General features: G+C 43.9%; 2 protein-coding genes across 7 annotated transcripts in view; one reads left to right on the top strand and one right to left on the bottom strand.

The window, feature by feature from the left end:
• The window catches only part of siae (sialic acid acetylesterase), a 62,521-nt gene extending 56,944 nt beyond the window's left edge, over positions 1–5,577 (bottom strand). Inside the window, exons 1-2 of the mRNA XM_072238508.1 lie at positions 5,263–5,577; positions 1,555–1,719 (exon numbers count right to left, since the gene is read on the bottom strand). Of these exons, the coding sequence (XP_072094609.1) occupies positions 1,555–1,719; positions 5,263–5,329 (232 nt within the window). The 5' untranslated portion in view covers positions 5,330–5,577. The remainder of the gene's footprint in view (positions 1–1,554; positions 1,720–5,262) is intronic.
• The window catches only part of acad8 (acyl-CoA dehydrogenase family, member 8), a 103,377-nt gene continuing 86,718 nt past the window's right edge, over positions 5,451–22,109 (top strand). Inside the window, exons 1-2 of one of the 6 annotated variants that reach the window (XM_072238512.1) lie at positions 5,451–5,651; positions 15,368–15,468. In XM_072238512.1, coding sequence (XP_072094613.1) covers positions 5,600–5,651; positions 15,368–15,468 — 153 coding nt within the window. In that variant the 5' untranslated portion in view covers positions 5,451–5,599. Of the gene's footprint in view, positions 5,652–6,481; positions 6,641–7,792; positions 8,078–15,367; positions 15,469–22,109 lie in introns of those variants that run through there. The other 5 variants (XM_072238514.1, XM_072238511.1, XM_072238515.1 and 2 more) reach the window with 5 other exon arrangements.

Raw genomic sequence — 22,109 nt, 5'->3', positions numbered from 1 at the left:
GTCTATTTCTTTATTCTGGAGCCTTCCGTAATGCCTCCTGCACTCTCCTTCCCTTTTTCTTTATTGTAGGGTAACGTAATTGGTGGAAATGAACATAATTCACCAACATTGAGTTGGGGTTTCACTTTTAGAGGCTGATCTGACGTGATGACATAATTATGTAAAGGGTTTTCAGCATGCTTTAAGTGCAGTTTTTTGTTCAAAAAATGAGTTGCTAGGGTTTTTCTGAAACACAGAACGCCTTTGCCATTTCTGTTTGCGAAAACGTACGTTGGTGACCCCGATGCTCTGGGATGATTCCAGAGTTATTGAACATGTCGGCCAATGCACTTGCTTTGAAAATGCCAGAGTTTTGAGAGCAAAATGCTGTTGCTTGGTTTGTACAAGCTGAGGCACAGTTTGCTCTGTGAGAAATCTCCACTAACACCAGTAGCAGTGTCGCTCGGCAACACTAATGGACCACACATTGTCTCTCCTGGGAAACCACCATCCTTGTTTTATTTTTAAAGAACTCTTCATGCAGAAAATGCCTGATCAAATTCGCATTGCCATCACTAATGCACCCATGAAGGACTATAGGCAATTTGGTAAAATGGCTGATAGTCTACACTCAGCCAGGCAGTGGTGTATCATTCCTCCTCCTTTCCCTACCTCTACAAGCCCAGTCAGCTGGGGTCCCAACATAGGACGCCTGCTGCTGTGAAACAGATGATGCTGGGCCTGTGTTTTTATCATGCTCGCTTTGGTAGGAACACTACGAAATGCCGACCTCCTTGCAGCTTCAATAGTGCCAGTGCATCAGGACATCAGAGGTCTGTGAACACCACGAGTTCCAGCTGCCAGCGACCTCTACTGTTCATTATGGACACCCTTTCAGAGTGACGCTTCCTGTGTGACACGGGTGCTGAAGTGAGTGTGCTCCCAGCATCACCTATTGATGAGAAGGCAAAGAGCGATGAAACCTCATCGGAGGCCGCCAATGGCAGCAGGATCCAGATTTATGGGGCACGACAGGTGATGCTCGGCTTCAGCGGGTGATGTTACACATGGGATTTCATCCTGGCTAAACTGGCCAGACCTCTGTTTGGTGCAGATTTCCTGTGTGCCCAAGGACTGTTGGTCGGTCTTAAAAACTGCCAGCTTGTGGATATTAAGGACTTTAGGCTGTTACCCTGCACCTCCAGCAAGTTCCCCACTGTGAATGAATATCCCTTTACACTGTGATATTATTGCTACATTCACTTAAGTTGGTGCCACAGTACCATTAAGTCAGTTAAGTGTGCCTTACAGGTAGACACCTCCCACCCCCCCCGCCACTGGTGCTCCAGTAGGACCCCTTTTTTTCCCACTATTTCAGGAAAACTTTTGGATTTCCTTTAAAATTTCTCTATTCTCAACTACATTTGTTTTGTGCGTCTTATTTCCTTTACCAATTCTCTTTAATTATTTAATTTCCTCTGTGGTTCTTTCCCCCTTTAAACGTTAATCCTACCCACCACTTTTACTGATCAACAGTTTCACGAACATTTCACACAACAAAAGGGAATTTCTTACCTTCATGCACTGCAGTAGTCTGCCGACTATAAATGCCACCATCTCCCCAAACACTCACGTTAACTGTTGCTCCCACTACACCATATCCCCAGACAACAGCTCGAGAGGGCTGTTGCTGTAACACCATGTGACTGGCATAGTAAGATCCAAATCGAAATTCTGACCCTAAAAAAGACAGACATCATTAAAAAGGAAATCCCTCCTTAATAGTTCATCCTACTAGCATCCAGGATCTGGATTGTCATAGGTTAGAAGATACCAATAAACCTAGGAGAATATAAATAAGATATAAAAGAGATGTTAGGAGCAGCTATCCTGAAAAATCATACAAGGATCTAGTTAGAATTTGTTCCAATCCGGTACCAATCCCACTGTGAAGGGAGTGCATGAATAAAGGGACTACTTTTTCCTGGATGGGTAACAAGTTTATGTTGTTTCAAATCAAACAGCCATCAGGATTTTGCCTTTATTACAGGGCTACTGGATCTCTGCAGTCATTCAGAGTGTGGCCTCTGGACAAGATGGCAGTGAGCTGTGATGTTTGTTGAGGTCGGCTCAGACTCAGTTGTCTTTTCAGGTTTGTAGGGATGGTTTTGGGGGCAGTGCGGGGAGTTAGGGGACAAGTTAGGGTTAGACACAGGGATGAAGGGGAGATAGAAGTCGGAAGTCAGGGTGCTCCATTGTCAAAAGCCATGGTCAATGAGTCCCAGGTTCAAAGGTCTGTGCAGGCAGCAGCAATGAGGGCAGGTGACACCCCAGGTTGGCGAGTCAGAGTTTCAGGCCCGGAGATACAAGTCCCGTGATTGGCGAGCCCTGGGGTTGAAACCCAAAGGTTGGTGAAGTCCAGAGTTCGAAGCTAGAGGTCAAAGACCAGGGATTGGCGAGTCCAAAGGTCGAAGCCTGAAGATCAAAGATAGGGTGGCAAGTCTGGAAATCAAAGCCCGGAGAATGCCCCAGGTCAGCATGTCAAGTCCCGGCCAAAAACAGGACGTTGGAGCCCCAGTACCTGTGAGTCTGAGACCTGGGGGCAGCCTGTCCTTCATTTGGAGGCTTGTGTGTGAGAGAAGGTGGGACAGGGGCTTGTTTTGCTGTTGATGTTTTGTTTCATTGTTGTGTTGTTGCTTGTGATATTCTGCTGAATATGGTTGGCATGCTATGTTGGCACCGGAATGCGTGGCAAGTTTGCTATCTGCCCCAGCACATCGTTAGGCTGTGTTGGTCGTTAACGCAAACAATACATTTCACTGTACATTTGCAATGTACATGTGACAAATGAATCTGAATCTGTTATAGACATCATAACTCAGTAGTGATGGTTGTCTTTCGAAGAGGCAGACCATAGATTTGCCATGATGCCACTGGCCCTTAAAGGGTTCTAAAATTATCAGTTCATTACCACACTGGTTATTACCTTGAGCTGGGTCAGACTGTCACAGCATTACTGTGGCAGCTTTATTCTGAGATGAGGTTCAAATTACACATGGATCCTATTCTTAAGAGCAAGGTTCAGCTGTAAAGTCAAAGTTAATTGTCCCGGGAAATTCATCCATCTCATTCGCCTCTTCCATGATCTTCTCATCCTGTTTAGTGGCACTTCAACACCATTTGACATTTCCAATCATGTGAAACAGGGCTGTGCACTCATTCCAATCCTATTCAATCTATTCTTCACGTGTCCTCAGCTATTTGTACAACAGCTTCAAAGAGCAGCACATCCTGCAGTTATAAAAAGAAGTCAGGCTCTAGCAGAGTGGCTGTGTTTGAGTCCTACGTGTAGGTTTCGGGGTCAAGGTGCCATGGTTTTGGCCGTGAGACTTTAAGGAAGAGGCTGAGCAGGACAAGAGCCAAGATAAGCAGTCTTTCAAATTTAGTCTTCACATTCACTGGTCAGGAGAAGGCAGAGGTAGCCAAGTCTGTGGCAGCAGGACTAGCCCTGGGACTCAGCAGGGATGGGCGAAAGCAGGAAGGACAGTAGTGACAAGGGATTCAAGAGTTAGAGAGACTGACAGGAGATCCAACAGCTCCAGTGAAACCCCAGGATGGCGCATTGCCTCAAGGATGTGACTGGGCAGTTGCAGGGCATTCTTTGGGTGGGGGAGGGGCGTGCGGGGGAGAAAATGGGAGGTCAGCAGCAAGAAGTTCTGGTGCACGTTGGTTCAAACGACAGAAGTGGAAAAGGAGGATAAAGTCCGGTGGAGTGAAAATAAGGAGTTGGGAAAGTCACAAAAGCACAACCTTCAGTTTTGTCATCTCTATCTTATTGCCTGTGCCACGATATGACAGATTAATGCATGACTGAAGGGGCAGAGATTTGGTTTTATGGATCATTGGCATGTCTTATGGTACAGAAGTGACCTGTACAAGAGGGACAGGTTACACCTGAGGACAGATTTGCTGGTGCTACTATGGAGGCTTTTAACTAGGTCAGTGGGGGGGGGGGTGGTGAGGGCTGGACGCTGAGATAGCATTTAATCACAGTAAGGTTAATGAAGAAGACAGGCATGACTGGGAGTGAGAGAAGACTGGAATGGCAGGGAGCGAAGGAACAATATTTGATTTATTTCAGTGTAAGAGGTCTGACAGGTAGAGTTCAGGGTATAGGAACCAGGGTGCAAAACTGTCCTTGTAACTTCAAACTGATGTTTGCTTGCAATTAACATTAGGAACTAAAGGCTGTTCTAATTTGAATTAATATATGCTGTATTCACATAATTCCTTAACTCCAGTAATCCCCTAACCATCATCCTACATTAATGATTTAAGATTAGAATGTATAAGGCATGGGTAGCAAGTTTGCACTTGGCACTAAAATAGGCAGAGACATCGACAGTGAAGGTGGGATATCAGGATTTACAGAGGTATTTTGGTCAGCTGAGTAACTGGGTCAAAGAATGGCAAACGGGGTTTAATTCAGATAAGTGTGAGGTGTTGCATTATGAGAGGACAAATGAAAATAGGGCTTTCACAGTAGGGCCCTGAGGAGAGTGTGAACAGAGGGGACCTACAAAGTGGACCTTAGATCTACATTCTTCCATTGGAGAAAAGATTATCTACCCTGTTCCTCTCAGGTTTTTAAACAGTTCAGTCCAGTTGCCTCTCACCTTTCAAAATTTCATCAGCCTTTTCAACTTTTCCATATACAAGACAACTTATAAATTGCAACGATTGTCTAGTAAGACAATATCAGCAGAGATCTTGACCCTCAAAGTTTAGTCTATTTCCCTTGTATCTATTGCCTAACCAGCTGAGTTGCTCCAGATTCCAGCATCTGCAGTGTATTATATTGTACTATTCGTATAATAAATCTTATCTGCACTACTTTTAATGCAGTATTAATACCTCATTAATAAAACCAGTACACAGTAGTCCATCTGCAGTCTCACCAAATGAACCATAACTTTCTATTTCTGTTTTCAATTACCCAACACCAAATACTTTCCCGATCAGTTGCAATACAGGTACAGTATATGTACACTAGGCTTCAAGGATCATTGGAACACACGGATCTCTCTGCATCTCGGAGCTCGGCAATTAGTCATCATTTAAACAATATTCCTCCGCTTTGTACTGTCAGTGGACAATGTAACACTCTCCCATATCTGCACTTCTCCCGTATAGGGACAGCGAGTTGCTAGAAGTGGGTCCCGAGCGAAGGGCGAATCTCAGCAACAGCGCGGTCCCGGTAACCAGCCCGAGCGCAATCCCTACCTGTACAGAAACCGACGTGGGGCCACAGTGCGATTATAACGAATCGAACATACGACAACGCAACCATGATACCAAAACACCGAGGCCTCCGTCAAATGTACAGAGACCTTAACGTCCCGTCCAGCGCCTAGACACACCCATACAGACCGTCACTGAACGCATAGCTCCGCCCCCGCAACTGGAGGGAGGGGAAACACAGTGCTGGAAGAACGGAGGGGTTCAGTGGAATCGGTGGAAGGAAATGGAGAGTCAATGTTTTTGATCAAGATCTTTCGTCTGAACTGGGAGAAGGCAGCGAGAGCAATACGGACAGTGGGGTAAAGAAGGGAAAACAAGAATGGAGGAATGTAAGAAAGTAGGAAAGCGCAGAGCTGAACGAGGAATCAAGGGTAGGCACAAAGGATAGGTCAAGTTAGATTGAGTTTAATGTCATGTATCTTGCAAGCAGCGTTACAGGCAGGGAGATACAGACAACACAGGGTACAAACTATATAAGGCACTGAAGATGTAACAAAAAAAAGACAGCAAAACCTTTCTAAGTTATATGATCCTATGCTTCCTTGGAATGGAGGAGAATATAGGATGACTGTACACAAATGCTTAAAATTATGAGAGGAGATAAGGTAAAAGACTTTTCCTCCGGGTTGGACTGTCCAAAACAAATAGGCATGGTTTTAGGATGAGAGAGGAAAGATTTAAAAGGGAGTTGATGGGCACTTTTTTTACTCAGTGGGTGACTAGAATATGGAATTAGTTACTATATAGGAAGTAGGTGTTGCAGGTCCAATAGTATCGTTTAAGAAGCACTGGGACAGTGCATGCTTGCTTCCTCTTCCATGTTCCGATGTTGTCTTTGAGCTGAAATTTTTAACTGTGTCTGTCTTTCCACGGATGTGATGACTTGCTGAGTGCTTCCACATTCTGTATTATATGAAGGATTTCTTAACTTGGCCCTGTGTTCTATGAAGTACATATAGTAGACTAAGAGGGGATCGCAGAGAAACATTAATTCTATTTATTTATTTAATTAATTCTAACATTCAGAGTGCTCGTAATGGTTGGAAAATGCAGAACCAAGGGGGAGGGGGGAGGAGGAGGGGGAGGGGAATGGGGCGAGTGGGAAGAGTGAAGGAATGTGTAAGGTGAGAGGAAGGGGGTGAGGGTGGATGATGAGTGGTTGGGGTGGGAGAGGGGACTGGAAGGAGCGGTGTCAATGTGCTGTGGGATACGGAGGAGGAATAAGAGCGGCGGAAGCAATCAGACTGTTTATCCGGAAGCAGAAGGTCTTTCAGGATGATTGGAGGTGCCGGCTGTTTGTTGAGAAGAATTGTCCACCGGTTCACGGTTTCCCGCAGGGCCGTCCACAGCTGCATCGATCGTGAGTGCCCTTGGTCGGGGTCGGGGTCGGGGTCGGGGTCGTGGTCGTGGTCGTGCTGTGATGTTTCCAGTCCGCGCTGCGAGAGAACGTGCCCTTGCTGTGACTTCTGTAGACTGGCGAGAGTTGCTGGCTCAAGGCTCCGGTCGTCGGGCACCGTGAGCCACCCAGCGAGTCTTTTTGGCTCAGCACTTTGTGTAGTTCGTCATACAGCTTGGGAACAGGCCATTCAGCCCGCCATGTCTGTAAGACCAACAGCTGCATATGGGCGAAACGCAGCAATTGCAGCGAGCAAGGATAGACACTGTCAGCCCGACGAGTTGGGCTGAAGGCATTTTTCCGTGCTGTATGACTCTTTGACTGGAAATAATTACCAGCAATCGCTCTGTGGTCTCCTATGCCGTCAATTACCCATCTGGAAAGTACGGAAGTATGTCCTAGATTTCAACCAACCTCTGGGTGAAAAACAATTTCCTTGGATTGTCTGATCCTACCTACTCCTTACTCGACCTCTGTTTAAGGGGAAAGTATTGCCTCTATCTATGTTTATAATTTTTAATACTCCAGTCCGTAAGACTTTTAGGGAATCCTGAACAAGGAATCCCAAGTCTCTGCGGTTCCGATTTTTGAATCTTCTCACAAACCAGAAAATCTGCAGATGTTGGAAAACCGAGCAACACACACAAAATGCTGTAGGAACTCAGCAGGCCTGGTAGCATCTAGGAACCGAGTACAGTCGACGGTTTGGGCCAAAGCCCTTCAGCAGGACTGGAGAAAAAGCTGAGGAGTAGATTTGAAAGGTGGGGATAGGGGAGAGAGAAGCACAAGATGATAAGTGAAACCTGGAGGGGGAGGGATGAAGTAACGAACTGGGAGGTTGATTGGTGAAAGAGACAGAAGGCCATGGAAGAAAGAAAGGGGGTGGGGGAACACCAGAGGGAAGTGATGGGTAGGCATGGGATAAGGTGAGAGAGAGAAAGGGGATGGAAAATGGTGAAGGGGCTGGGAGGTGGGGCATTACGGGAAGTTCGAGAAATCAATGTTTATGCCATCAGGTTGGAGACTGTCCAAACGCGATAGATAGATAGATATACTTTACTAATCCTGAGGGAAATTTGGTTTCGTTACAGCTGCACCAACCAAGAATAGAGCGTGAATATAGCAATACAAAAACCCCCAACAATCAAACAACAAAATGCAAACTATGCCAGATGGAAAATAAGTCCAGCACCAGTCTATTGGCTCAGGGTGTCTGACCCTCCACGGGAGAAGCTGCACGTTCGATGGCCACGGGCAGGAACGACCTCCCGTGCCGCCTAGTATTGTATCACGGTGGAATGTGGCCGAAGTCCAACAGTAAAAAGTTCAATATCCAGTCTGCAAACACGTTCCTCGATCGTAATATACCCCGGATTGCACCATCTGTTGTTAACCAGATCAGTAAGCACCCAACTCCTTTATGCTTACCGCTCTCAGTGCACTTCCGGTCAGCCGGAACGGTATTACCCACCGAACTCCTCTTCTCCAAAAGTCTCTGTTGTTTCAACCCAGTTCTCTTTCAATATAAGGTGTTGTTCCTCCAACCTAAGTGTAGTCTCATCACAATAGCGGAGGGGGCCAGGGATGGACATATCGGAATGGGATGTGGAATTAAAATGGGTGGCCACTGGGAGATCCTGCTTTTTTTGAATTTTCTCTCTATTTAGAAAATAGTCTACCCTTTTATTTCTTCTATCAAATTGCATGACCATACACTTCCTGACACTACCCCATTTACTGCTTCTTTGCCCATTCTCTTAACCTAAGTCCTTCTGTAGCCTTTCAAAGGGCTTTTACATTTTTGGTCAATTTTCCACATGGGTTCTGGTTGAAGTCTATGTAGACAACAATCAACTGCACTATGCTATTCAACGTGCTTTGCTAGCTTTTGAAAACAGTTCAGATTTCCAGCATCTGTTGCTTGTGGTTTTGATTTCTTCCTTGACTATCTCTGATTATTGTTTATTTCTGTTTGGAGATCAATCTTCCCTCCCCCCCCCCCCCCACCGCGAATTCCAATGACTTCCCTACCACTGGCATTAGACACTTCTGCTTGTTTTACCTGGCTCAGAGTAAAACTATGCTTAACTGAGCTAGTCCCAATTGCTTGTGGTAGAGGCTTATTCCTGCTGCCCTTCTTGAATATAGTACAATATATCCTTCTGTTATCTGTACCTGTTCTTCAGGCAGAGGTTTCTGTCAAACCCCCACTGGTCTCTTCAGTTGTCTCCCATAACACCCCGTTATACATCTCATCGGGTCCTTGGGGATTTATCCACCTGCAAGCTTCCTGAAACACCAAATACCTTCTTTTCAACAGTAATTTGTTGTAGAATTCCACCCCCTCCATGAATTTTCCAAACAATAGTCCCCAATGGATACACTACCTTTCCATTTATAGATAAATTCTTCCCCTTAGAATTTTTTTTCAAATAATTTCCCTATCTCTGATACCTAGCTCGTTGGGCTATAGTTTACCTGGTTTATAACTGCTACTGTTGCTGAATAGAGGAACTATTGCCTCTATATAACTCTAGTCATTTGTGCCTAGTGAGGATGCAAAAATGTCTGCCAGGGCCCCAGCAATCTCCTCCCTTGCCTCCCGTTGCAGCCTTGGGTACATCTCAACAGTCCCTTAGGGGTTTATCCACTTTTATTTGCTGCAAAACATCCAATATTTCCTGATTCTTAATGTTCACATCCTCTGGAATGTCTCCCCAAGCTCTCCATCGACCACAGCGTGCTCCTTGGTTAATGCAGCTTAGAAGTACTCATTGAAGAACTTGCACCCCCAGCTCCACCACAGGTTATTACTTTGGTTTCTAATTGGCCCTACCCCTCCCTATGCAGTTACCATTCTTGACTTTAATACATTTGTAATCTTCTGAATTATCCTCGATCTTGCATTGCAGGTACTATTTCATGCCCACTTTCCCTTAATTACATTTCCAGTATGCGTGCATGAACGCTGCATTGTGTACTTGTGGGCATGGTGTCTTCAGTTCTCTCAGCCTTTTTCTTCATCCAACCACAGGATGTCTTGGCCTTGCCTTTCATCCTTATGGAAGATCACATTTTATGACATTGGTCATAGCCTTTGTAGGTCAATGTAATCAGTATGGTTTTTAACAAAGTTTCTTGCATGATTCTGTATGCCAGCCTGGTCTAAAATATAGAAGTCTAACTGACCCAAGGGAGTGGTAGATATGCAATCAATATTCATAGATCTGTAAAGTAAGCAGAGCGGATCAATAAGGTGATTTTACATAGAAACATAGAAAATAGGTGCAGGAGTAGGCCATTCGGCCCTTCGAGCCTGCACCGCCATTTATTATGATCATGGCTGATCATCCAACTCAGAACCCTGCGCCAGCCTTCCCTCCATACCCACTGATCCCCGTAGCCACAAGGGCCATATCTAACTCCCTCTTAAATATAGCCAATGAACTGGCCTCAACTGTTTCCTGTGGCAGAGAATTCCACAGATTCACCACTCTCTGTGTGAAGAAGTTTTTCCTAATCTCGGTCCTAAAAGGCTTCCCCTTTATCCTCAAACTGTGACCCCTCGTTCTGGACTTCTCCAACATCGGGAACAATCTTCCTGCATCTAGCCTGTCCAATCCCTTTAGGATTTTATACGTTTCAATCAGATCCCCCCTCAATCTTCTAAATTCCAACGAGTACAAGCCCAGTTCATCCAGTCTTTCTTCATATGAAAGTCCTGCCATCCCAGGAATCAATCTGGTGAACCTTCTTTGTACTCCCTCTATGGCAAGGATGTCTTTCCTCAGATTAGGGGAGCAAAACTGCACACAATACTCCAGGTGTGGTCTCACCAAGGCCTTGTACAACTGCAGTAGTACCTCCCTGCTCCTGTACTCGAATTCTCTCGCTATAAATGCCAGCATACCATTCGCCTTTTTCACTGCCTGCTGTACCTGCATGCCCACTTTCAATGACTGGTGTATAATGACACCCAGGTCTTGTTGCACCTCCCCTTTTCCTAATCGGCCACCATTCAGATAATAATCTGTTTTCCTATTTTCGCCACCAAAGTGGATAACTTCACATTTATCCACATTAAGTTGCATCTGCCATGAATTTGCCCACTCACCCAACCTATCCAAGTCACCCTGCATCCTCTTAGCATCCTCCTCACAGCTAACACTGCCGCCCAGCTTTGTGTCATCCACAAACTTGGAGATGCTGCATTTAATTCCCTCATCCAAGTCATTAATATATATTGTAAACAACTGGGGTCCCAGCACTGAGCCTTGCGGTACCCCACTAGTCACTGCCTGCCATTCTGAAAAGGTCCCGTTTATTCCCACTCTTTGCTTCCTGTCTGCTAACCAATTCTCTATCCACGTCAATACCTTACCCCCAATACCGTGTGCTTTAAGTTTGCACACTAATCTCCTGTGTGGGACCTTGTCAAAAGCCTTTTGAAAATCCAAATATACCACATCCACTGGTTCTCCCCTATCCACTCTACTAGTTACATCCTCAAAAAATTCTATGAGATTCGTCAGACATGATTTTCCTTTCACAAATCCATGCTGACTTTGTCCGATCATTTCACCGCTTTCCAAATGTGCTGTTATCACATCTTTGATAACTGACTCCTGCAGTTTCCCCACCACCGACGTTAGGCTAACCGGTCTATAATTCTCCGGTTTCTCTCTCCCTTTTTTAAAACGTGGGGTTACATTAGCCACCCTCCAATCTTCAGGAACTAGTCCAGAATCTAACGAGTTTTGAAAAATTATCACTAATGCATCCACTATTTCTTGGGCTACTTCCTTAAGTACTCTGGGATGCAGACCATCTGGCCCTGGGGATTTATCTGCCTTTAATCCCTTCAATTTACCTAACACCACTTCCCTACTAACATGTATTTCCCTCAGTTCCTCCATCTCACTGTCTGTCCCCTACTATTTCTGGAAGATTATTTATGTCCTCCTTAGTGAAGACAGAACCAAAGTAATTATTCAATTGGTCTGCCATGTCCTTGCTCCCCATAATCAATTCACCTGTTTCTGTCTGTAGGGGACCTACGTTTGTCTTTACCAGTCTTTTCCTTTTTACATATCTATTAAAGCTTTTACAGTCAGTTTTTATGTTCCCTGCCAGTTTTCTCTCATAATCTTTTTTTCTCCTTCCTAATTAAGCTCTTTGTCCTCCTCTGCTGAACTCTGAATTTCTCCCAGTCCTCAGGTGAGCCACTTTTTCTGGCTAATTTGTATGCTTCTTTTTTGGAATTGATACTATCCCTAATTTCTCTTGTCAGCCACGGGTGCACTACCTTCCTTGATTTATTCTTTTGCCAAACTGGGATGAACAATTGTTGTAGTTCACCCATGCAATCTTTAAATGCTTGCCACTGCATATCCACCGTCAATCCTTTCAGTGTCATTTGCCAGTCTATCTTAGCTAATTCACGTCTCATACCTTCAAAGTTACCCCTCTTTAAGTTCAGAACCTTTGTTTCTGAATTAACTATGTCACTCTCCATCTTAATGAAGAATTCCACCATATTATGGTCACTCTTACCCAAGGGGCCTCTCACGACAAGATCGCTAATTAACCCTTCCTCATTGCTCAAAACCCAGTCCAGAATAGCCTGCTCTCTAGTTGGTTCCTCGACATGTTGGTTCAAAAAACCATCCCGCATACATTCCAAGAAATCCTCTTCCTCAGCACCTTTACCAATTTGGTTAAATGGTAACCAAATATAATATAAATGGCCTGTCTGGTTGTTGGCAAGAGTAGGTCAGTTATCGATACCGATGCCCCTGTGTCCACTAACATATAGCATTGCCGGCCCCCTAACAATACTGTTGTGTACATCCGCAGGTTACCAGCAGTGGCAGTGGGGGCCACTGCCACATCATTTTCTGACCTAGAAACAGTATTCACCAGCTCTATGGTCTGATCGACAGTCAAATTGGTCAGACTGGGCACCGATGGGGTGAGAGATTGCGTGTCTGCTGGACATTGCTTGTACTGGCTGGTTACTTGATTTATTTATTGTTTATTTATTTTATTTGTTATTTTATAGCATTGCGTATGAGTTGCAAACTCATTTTCACTGTATTGATGCATGACAATTGTACTATGCAATGACAATAAAGATATTTCATTTCAAATTACTTTCACCTGTTTTTCTTTCCTCTTTTTGGACACTGCCTCCAACCATATCCTGATAGGCCACAGCTATAGCATATCAACTCCTTCACCCTCCCACGTCTATTCCAGCAATTCCTTGCTCTGTGGCTGTCTCATCAGCTCTTTGAATCACTGCCGTTATTGTTCCCCAGTTACTCCCACCTCCCCCCCCCCCATGCTACCTCACGTCCCCTTTAAAAGAGTGATATCTTTCTTCATTGCTGGCGTTCCCAGTACTTGCCCAGGTACCATCCAGCATCCCCTGAGCCTATGTATTGTCCCACATATTCCTCGGGCACTTTGCTTTTACCAACACGTGTATATCTTCAGGGTTCATCTTTAGGGTGAATTTCAACCGTTTCCTCGAGCTTGCACCAGAATTCCAAATTTCCACATGCAACCTTGACAAAATGCTCTGTTTCTCCCTGGGAATGAAGGGCTTACAAATGGTCATAATCAAAGTCAAGGGCTGGCTTAGATCATCAGGGCTCTTGACCTGATGTTGCCTGACCTCAATGGGTTCTGCCCTGACAAATATATCTGGGTAAAACCTCTCCCTAAAATATCTCCATACTAATTTCCACATCACACAAAATATAAATGATGAGTACTAGTTAACAGCACATACTTAAAACCGCAGAGTAGGTACTCTGCAATCTGCCACTTTTGAGCACCTATATTCCATTGCATCACACTCACTAAACACATATACTAAAATGCAGCTCCCCAAATGAGTGTACATGCCCCCACTCTGTCATCCTGAACCTCACTACCCACCCTTTGCAACTGGTGGTTCCATCTCACCAAATTAACACACAAGGTTTCATCTTTTACATAAACACACATGCACGCACACACACTACTTTTATATCTACCAGTTCAGCTCTCCGCGTTCATGATACCTCACATTCCTGCATACTACCAACCCAAACAGATCCAAATGTGAGTGCTAATTTCTAAAAATAATCACCCACTTAGACTGCTTAGATCGCTGGCCACACGATGGGTTGCACGAAGGTATCCCATTCCTGACACCAAATGTTGTTGCGTGAATGAGAAAAAGTAGGAGAAAAGTATTGCCAGATATGAAACAGTTTCTTTATTCAACAAAACAAGGTACAGCAGGCATCATATGGAGATGTTTTCGGTCAAAAGATCTCGCTGGCCCAACGTGAGGTTCGATGTTTTATGTGTTACACGTCAAAGGACAATTCCATATTTACAATATATCCACAATGCTTTCTTTGAAACTACATACAAACTTCACACCTCCTTATTCATTCACACACACGCACACCACAGACATCTGAATGAATTTTAATCAGCATTGTCTGGTCTGGGATTCACGGTTTTTAGGAACCCATTGTTCAGAGCTGCACTTCAAATTAAATCCACAACACATATTTGGATGTGAGGACTGGTAGTCAAAGTCATTAGCCAAATATAAATTTGCTAAACCCAAAAATTGTTCTAACAAACAATTTTCTACATTTGCTGCTAAGTGCCAATTTTCTAATTGTATTGCAAAAAAGTTAGAGGTGCATTTTATTTCTGGTATGCAGGTCATCAGTCCTGCAGTTAGAATGTTGTCTGCTCCAAGTATCCTTGGTGGTTTCTTGGATATTGTTCAAATGAATTGATTAGTCTGAAAAAGATTGGCTGTTGTGAAGGCAGGAGCCAATCTTCAGATTAACTGATTCACTTAAATAATATCCATGAAACCACTAAGGATTCACTGTTTGCCATTTCTAGTTAAAACGATTGAACATCACCATGCTGGTCTTCACCATTGTTAAGAGTAAGGATATTCTTGGAGTTATTTCGTGATGCAAAACAATTTAAGACTATTGAACTCCAATCTGATTTGTTGATTGTAGGATTTATCTTGGATAGCACAAACCTGGTCCTGTGTTGTAGCTTTACTCAGTTGAGCTCTCGCTGTTAGATATGCCTAGTTCTCCGCCCAGCATGTACCTTGGGACATTTCACTCAAACAAGATTGATTGTCTTTTTTACTTAAGGCAGAATAAGGCCATGAGAGTATGATGGTCCGCAAAAGATCTTCATTCGTAAAAGGGGATGAGATGCTATTTTGTTTTCTCCTTGGAGCAAGGAAGAATGAGAGATATGAGAGAAATGTTCAAAATTGAGTTGGTTTTAATAAGGGGGGAAAAAATGAAACCTTTTATAGTCCCAAAAGACTTGATACTGATGTGACACCAATTTAAGATAATTTGCAGAAGAACGCAGCAGCTCATTGTGTGATGTGAATTTTTTTTCATGGACAAATTGTTGGCATCTTCAATGCACTGCTTGAAAGGGGAAGATAAAGCAAATTCTAAGGTCATGGTCAGAAAGAAATGGAGTAAATGGTTGAAGGGCTGTGTAGTAAAGTGCAAGGAAACAGCATGAATTAAACAACCCATTCAAAAGACTGGTACAGATGTGATGAGCTGAATATCCTCCTGTGCTGTAGAACTGTGTATCAAAGACTGTTGCTTTATTTATCTTTTTCTTTGGCAGCCTCTGTGGGCCTCTCAGATGAACAGAAGGAGTTTCAGAAAGTTGCCTTTGGATTTGCTTCGAGTGAAATGGCGCCACACATGATAGAGTGGGATCAGAAGGTAAAGTGATTTGTTTTTTGTGTTTTTTTTACAACATTGGGAAAGTCCATCCAGAAGAATACAAGTTGGCAGGTGATAAGTGAAACCAGGTGAGGGGGTAGGTGGGAAGAAATAAGAAGCTCGAAATGTCAGCTGTTTATTCACCTCCATAATGCTGCCTGCCCTGTTGAGTTCCTCCAGCACTTTGTGCGTTGCCCAACATCTTTGTGTCCACCCTAGCCAAAGCCCCAGAGGACTGGTAAGTAACTAATTTGTTCCGGAAGGAAAATAGGAGTAATTGAGGAAATTAGACAGATGTGTCTCATGTCAGTGCCAGGGAAACTTTTGGAGTGGATTCTTTGGGATAGAAGATGTGACAAAGGGGATCAATGAAAGTAAAGCTGTGGATGTTACCTACACGAGTTTTAGTAAGGCATTCAACAAGGTACCTCAGGTAAGCATTCAGTTCTCGTTATGAGAAAGATGTGGAGACTCTGGAGAGGGTGCAAAAAATATTTATTAAAATGCTGCCTGGATTAGAGAGCAGCTGCTAAGAGGTACTACCGTTAGGAAGGAAGTACAGCAGCCTTGGGTCCCACACCACCAGGTTCAGGAACGGTTATTACCTTTCAACCATTAGGCTCCTGAACCAGTATTGATAACTTCACTCACCACAACACTGAACTGATCATTGAACACAACCTATAGACTCACTTTCAAGGACTTTACAACTTGTGCTCTCAGTGTTAATTATTTATTCATCTATTTATTTATTTATTTATTTATTGTGTTTGGCCACTTAGTCATCTTGTTTGTCAGTATTTGTACTTTCTCATTGATTCTTTGCTTTACTGTGAATGCCCACAAGAGGATGAATTTCAGGGTAGTATAGGGTGACATGATGTACTTTGATAATAAATTTAATTTGAACTTTGAGAGCTTGGACAAACTATAGTTCTTTTCTGTGGAGTGATGAAGGCCGGAGGGGTGACCTGATAGAAGTTTATAAGATTATGGAAATATAGATTCAGTAGACAGCTGGAGTCATTATCGCCGATTCAAACTATCCAATACTAGATGGCATGCATTTAAAGTGAGAGGGGAACGTTCAAATGAAGTACATTTGAACTGTAGTCCAAAGTTCAAATTGGACTACATCCGACTCCAACGAAATACTCGGCGGGAGTACAGAAACGGACGTGATCCCAGACGCCGCCGTTCAGCTGTTTATTTATGTAACAGTTTTCCCCTCAAGCCATCGGACTACCAATCTACTGCCCTCCACTGTGCCTATTGTCTTGTTTATTATTTATTGTAATGCCTGCACTGTTCCGTGTACCTTATGCAGTCCTGGGTAGGTCTGTAGTCTAGTGTAGTTTTTGTGTTGTTTTGCGTGTTCAGTGTAATTTTTGTATTGCTTCATGTAGCACCATGGTCCTGAAAAACATTGTCTCGTTTTTACTGTGTACTGTACCAGCAGTTATGGTTGAAATGACGATAAAAAGTGACTTGACTTGACTTGAAGTGTGCAAAACAAGTTCTTTAACATGGAGTGGTGGGTGTCTAGAATGGGCTGCCTAGAATGGGTGCTGGTGGAGGCAGATACAATTAGTGTTTAGGGTGCTATTAGATAGATGCAGGTTATGTGCAGGCAAAAAGAATTAGTGTTATGAAGCATCATGAGCTTAATTGGTTTAGCACAACATCATATGATGGAGGAATTTTTTTTCTCTTGATTTCTATTGCCTGTCATTGACTGTACTTTTGCCAGGTCTCCTGATACTACATAGAAACACAAAAGGTAGTTGGGGAGCAACACACAAAAATCTGGAGGAACTTAGTGGCTCAAGCTGCATCTAATGAGAGAAATGGGCAGTGGACATTCTGGGTTGAGAGTTCCTCCAATGTTTTGTGTGTTGCTCCTAATGTGACATTTGGTCAAGTTGTGTTGTGATTATGGGCAAAGCAGCCTGCTTGATTGTTACCTCATCACAACCCCACTACTGGGTGTACAGTAGCTTCAGCTTACACCACTGCAGTAACTAGTCCCGGTTACTGTACAACATCTGGCACTGGAAGGACAAGGGCAGCAGACAGGTTCCCACACGGCTGCTCCTCTTTGCTCTTTGGATATAAATTCTGCCAGTGCCTTCACCAGGAAGGCAGGGGTGATTCAAGAAGTGGGCTAACGACGTGAACCTCAAGAATTTTGAGATATTATCGTAAACTGTTTCTTACCTAACATGTTATACCCTTCTCTGCACTATCACATGCTGTTCTTTCTTTGGTTTTTTTCACCCTGACAGTTTTTCAGTCTCTGCTTGCTGAATGTTTAGTGCATGTTTCTTTATCCTGCTCTCATAGTGCCCAAACAGCATCCATTACATCACTCTACTCCTGAGAGGAATATCTCCTCGCACCTCACTGTCCACCTCTTCTGTAATTTACTGCATTGACATTGTAGTTTACAGGGTTCCTATGTTGTTTCCAGTCTTTTTCCTTCCTTCCTCTCTCTCTAACCCCTGACAATTCTCACCAGGCTTTCTTTTGCTGCATCATTCTCCTGTAGCTCCACACATTTTTCCTTTAACATTTTTTCTATTTCCTGCCACATTTATTCTGCATCTTTAAGTTGCTGTACTAACAGCAGTGTCCTTGTCTATACTTCATAAAAACCACATAGATTTTATTCACTTTTGATTTTTCCTTAGCTATGGGGATTTCTTGCTTCCTTAACAGGATCAGACCTAATTGCAATGATCCATTTCCCTTTCAATGATAATTTTTCCCCAATTACTGCTGTATCTTCTTCCACTGGAGGGCAGTTAGGATGGGTAGTAATGCAGGTCTTGCCAGTGGTGCCAGGATGTAGAAAAATAAATGAGTAAAAACCAGCATTCTGCAAATCTAGTACTCTCTCAGGACCAAATTATTAAGCTCCAGCACAGTAAGATCCTCTCAGGAGGCAGTAAGCCTTCTGAGAACCCCGGGATTGTGACTGCTTGAAATGGTGTAGGAGCTACTCAGAAGGGCAGCATCTAGAGTCTCTATGTTGTGAACATGTAGAAGCCACAGAGAAGGTGAAGATCGCACTCCCCCCTCCAACCAAGGAAAAATTTGAAACCAAATTAACATTGAAGAACTAACTTGGCATTTTATCCATCTTTCTGGAAATCTCTGCTGTATCAGACTTGATGTAGAGTGCTTGTTTTGGGGGTCTTGTGTCAATTATTTGGACAATGAAAAGTAGGGAGCATTGTCAGAATATGCAGATCCTATACAGGTTTCCCCTGCCATCCGAAGGTAGAGCGTTCCTATGAAACAGTTCGTAAGCCGGAACATCGTAAAGCGAAGAAGCAATTACCATTTATTTATATGGGAAAAATTTGTGAGTGTTCGCAGACCCAAAAAATAACCTACCAAATCATGCCAAATAACACATAAAACCTAAAATAACAGTAACATATAGTAAAAGCAGGAATGATATGATAAATACACGGCGTATATAAAGTAGACAACAGGAATTCTGCAGATGCTGGAAATTCAAGCAACACACATCAAAGTTGCTGGTGAACGCAGCAGGCCAGGCAGCATCTCTAGGAAGAGGTGCAGTCGACGTTTCAGGCCGAGACCCTTCGTCAGGACTAACTTAACGACGCAATCGGCAATTGCCTCTGATCTGGGCTGACATTTACGTGCCGGGCGGCACCTAATTAATTAGCTTGTTTATTTCGGCTTTTTTCTTAAAGATGTGTTGGGTGCATCCCGGCTACCGCTGCACCCCTGCATGCTTCGCGGATCGGTATCGGTCCACGGCCCGGAGGTTGGGGTGGTGGGACACTGGGGTGTCATCTCATCATCGTCTGTTTCCATCAGGGCAGGCAGGTCATCTTCTTCTATGTCTGCCTGCCTCGATGTCAAAGGTCGAGGTTTGTCGTCTGCTGTGGCTGATGTGGAAGGCTTGAAAAACAACAGTATGCTTGACTGCTTAGCCTCGTGCATTTTTCTATCATACAGTTCTTTGTAAGCACTCAAACCATCCTGCAAATATGCCCTAAACCTACGTACCCTTTCAAAATTAAAGTCATACTTTTCTGCAATCATTGCAGTGAAAATCTCATGCAGTTGCTTTACGTTCAGTTCCTGGATGACTTCACTTTCGGTCCGTTCGCTACTGCATTCGTTTTCGATTGTTATCCTTTCCTCTTCCAATTGCACCTGCTCTTCATCTATCAGTTCTTGGTCATGGGATGCCAAAACCTCTTCAACATCATCTTCGTTAACTTCCACAAGCCAAACTCACTTTGTCCTTACTTCATTCACCATGATCGAAATGCTAAGTGTAACACCCTTACAAGCTCTTTTAGGCTTTTCCGATATCTTAGAACTCATCTTGCTAACAGATGCTCAAAATAAATTGACATAAAGCACAGATGCTCGCAGGCACGTGTTTAAGCAATGCCAGCTAGAATGCAGTTCCGGGGGAGGAGCTTGGCTGCTCGGGGCGTGCGTTCCCTTTTTTCATAATAGTGAAAACACCTCCTGTTAGCAAAAACAGGTAACTAATGTAGGTCTTTCGTAACAGCGAGGTGTCGTAAAGTGAACGTTCGAAAAGCAGGGGACACCTGTATTGGAAGTTGATGACTTCTGCTGAAGTAATAAAGCAAGTGCTTATGGAAATTCCAATTCCACTGCATAGGAATAGTTTAAAGGGGTTTGGGGAGGGGAGGAGGCTGAGGGGAAGACAAAAACGGTTATAGAACCTTCCACTGCCTTGATCTAACTATGCTGGAGTACTAAGGAACCTTTTTGTTCAAGTCCTAGAGTCTCTGAAGGCAATAACACAGAAGTTGTTAAAATATTCTTGGTAGTAGAATGCTCTTCCTGCAAGATGGAGCGAAGTCCGGAAACCTCTCAGTCTCCCTGATGACTACACCTGCAGGATGTACAACCAGCTGAGGCTCCTGACATACTGAGTCAAGGAACTGGCGTTGGATGTACTCAGGACCATCTGGGTGGCTGAAAATTTCATTGATGAATCTTTTACTGAGGTGATCACACCTAAGGTACAGGTTTCAGGTCATGGAAGACCACCAGGAGAAGTGGAGACAGTAAGCAGCCAGTGCAGGGTTCCTCTTTGGCCAATACCTTTAGCAGCAAGTCTACCTCTTTAGATACCTGCTAGGGTGGTGACCTATCAGCAGCAGCCAGGTCAGTGGCACTGTGACCTGCTCTGAGGCTCAGTAGGGAAGGGTAAAATCAAGTAGAGAAATAGTTATAAAGGAACTCTAGGTAAAGATCAGACAGGAGATTTGGTGGTTGTGATAGAGACTGTGGTGCTCTGCTGTTTCCCCAATACCGGAGTGGCTGCAGAACATTTTCAAGGGGAGACTGAGCAGCCAGCGGTCGTGGTGCACATTGACACCAATGACATGGCCAGAAAGGGGGAAGGATTCTTGTGTAGTGAGTATAGGGAGTTAGGAAAGAGACTGAAAAGCATAATCGTAATATAGTAATCTCTGGATTGTTTTTGGTACGGTGTACTAGCCAGGGCAGGAATAGAAAGATAGAACAGATGAATGTGTGACTGAAGAACTGGTGCAAGAGCAGGGTTTCACGTTGTTGGAACCTCTTCTAGGTCAGGGCTGACCTGTACAAGAGCACTTTAACTGGAGGGGAACCAATATCCTAGCTCGGAGGTTCACTGGCACTACTCAGGAGGGTCTAAGCTAGTTTGGCAGGAGGGTGGCAGCCAGGGCACCAAATTAGAAAGTCAAAAGTAAATTTATTATCTGAGTATGTATGCACTCAGTGGCCATGTTATTACATACGCCTGCTTGTTAGTACGAATATCTAATCAGCCAATCATGTGGCCGCCTTATGAAGTGGCTATTGAGTGTATATCACCATATACTACATAGAGGTTCATTTCCATGCAGGCATTTACAGGAAAATAAAGAAATACAATTTGCAACTCTTCATGGCTGATTTGAGGAAGCATAATTTTAAGGTGATTGGAGGAAAGTATAAGGGGGAATGTCAAAGGTAAGCTTTTTTTCAGAGTATTGAGTGCACATAACACTCTGCCAGGCGTGATAGTAAAGGCAGATACATTAGGGGTATATAAGAAGCTCTTAGATAGGCACGTGGCCAAGTGGTTAAGGTGTTCGTCTGGTGATCTGAAGGTCGTTAGTTCGAGCCTCAGCTGTGGCAGCGTGTTTGTGTCCTTGAGCAAGGCACTTAACCACACATTGCTCTAGTTTGTGCGAGGAGTGGCGCCCCACACAGACTTCCAATCTGCGCCTTGTAAGGCATGAAAATGCCCGACGCAGGCCTCTCATGGTCTGAGCCGATGTTCCCCTAGATAGGCACATGGATGATGGGAAAGTAGAGGGATGTGTAGGAAGGAAGTGTTAGATTGATCTTAGAGTAGGGTAAAAGGTCGGCACAGCATCGTAGATCGAAGAGCTTGTACTGTGCTGTAATGTTCTATGAATTTATGAAAACCGTACATAAAGATTGCCAACCAGTGTGCATACAACAAATACTGCAATTATAAAGAAATAGTAAATAATACTGAGTACATGTGTTGTAGAGTCCTTGAAAGTGAGTCTGTAGGTTGTGAAATCGGTTTGGAGTTGAGCGGAGTGAAGTTATCCACA

This window comes from Mobula birostris, chromosome 20 (assembly GCF_030028105.1).
Source record: "Mobula birostris isolate sMobBir1 chromosome 20, sMobBir1.hap1, whole genome shotgun sequence".
NCBI lineage: Eukaryota > Metazoa > Chordata > Chondrichthyes > Myliobatiformes > Myliobatidae > Mobula > Mobula birostris.
Note: the sequence above shows the minus strand (reverse complement) of the source record. Positions and strands in the feature narration are given on the sequence as shown.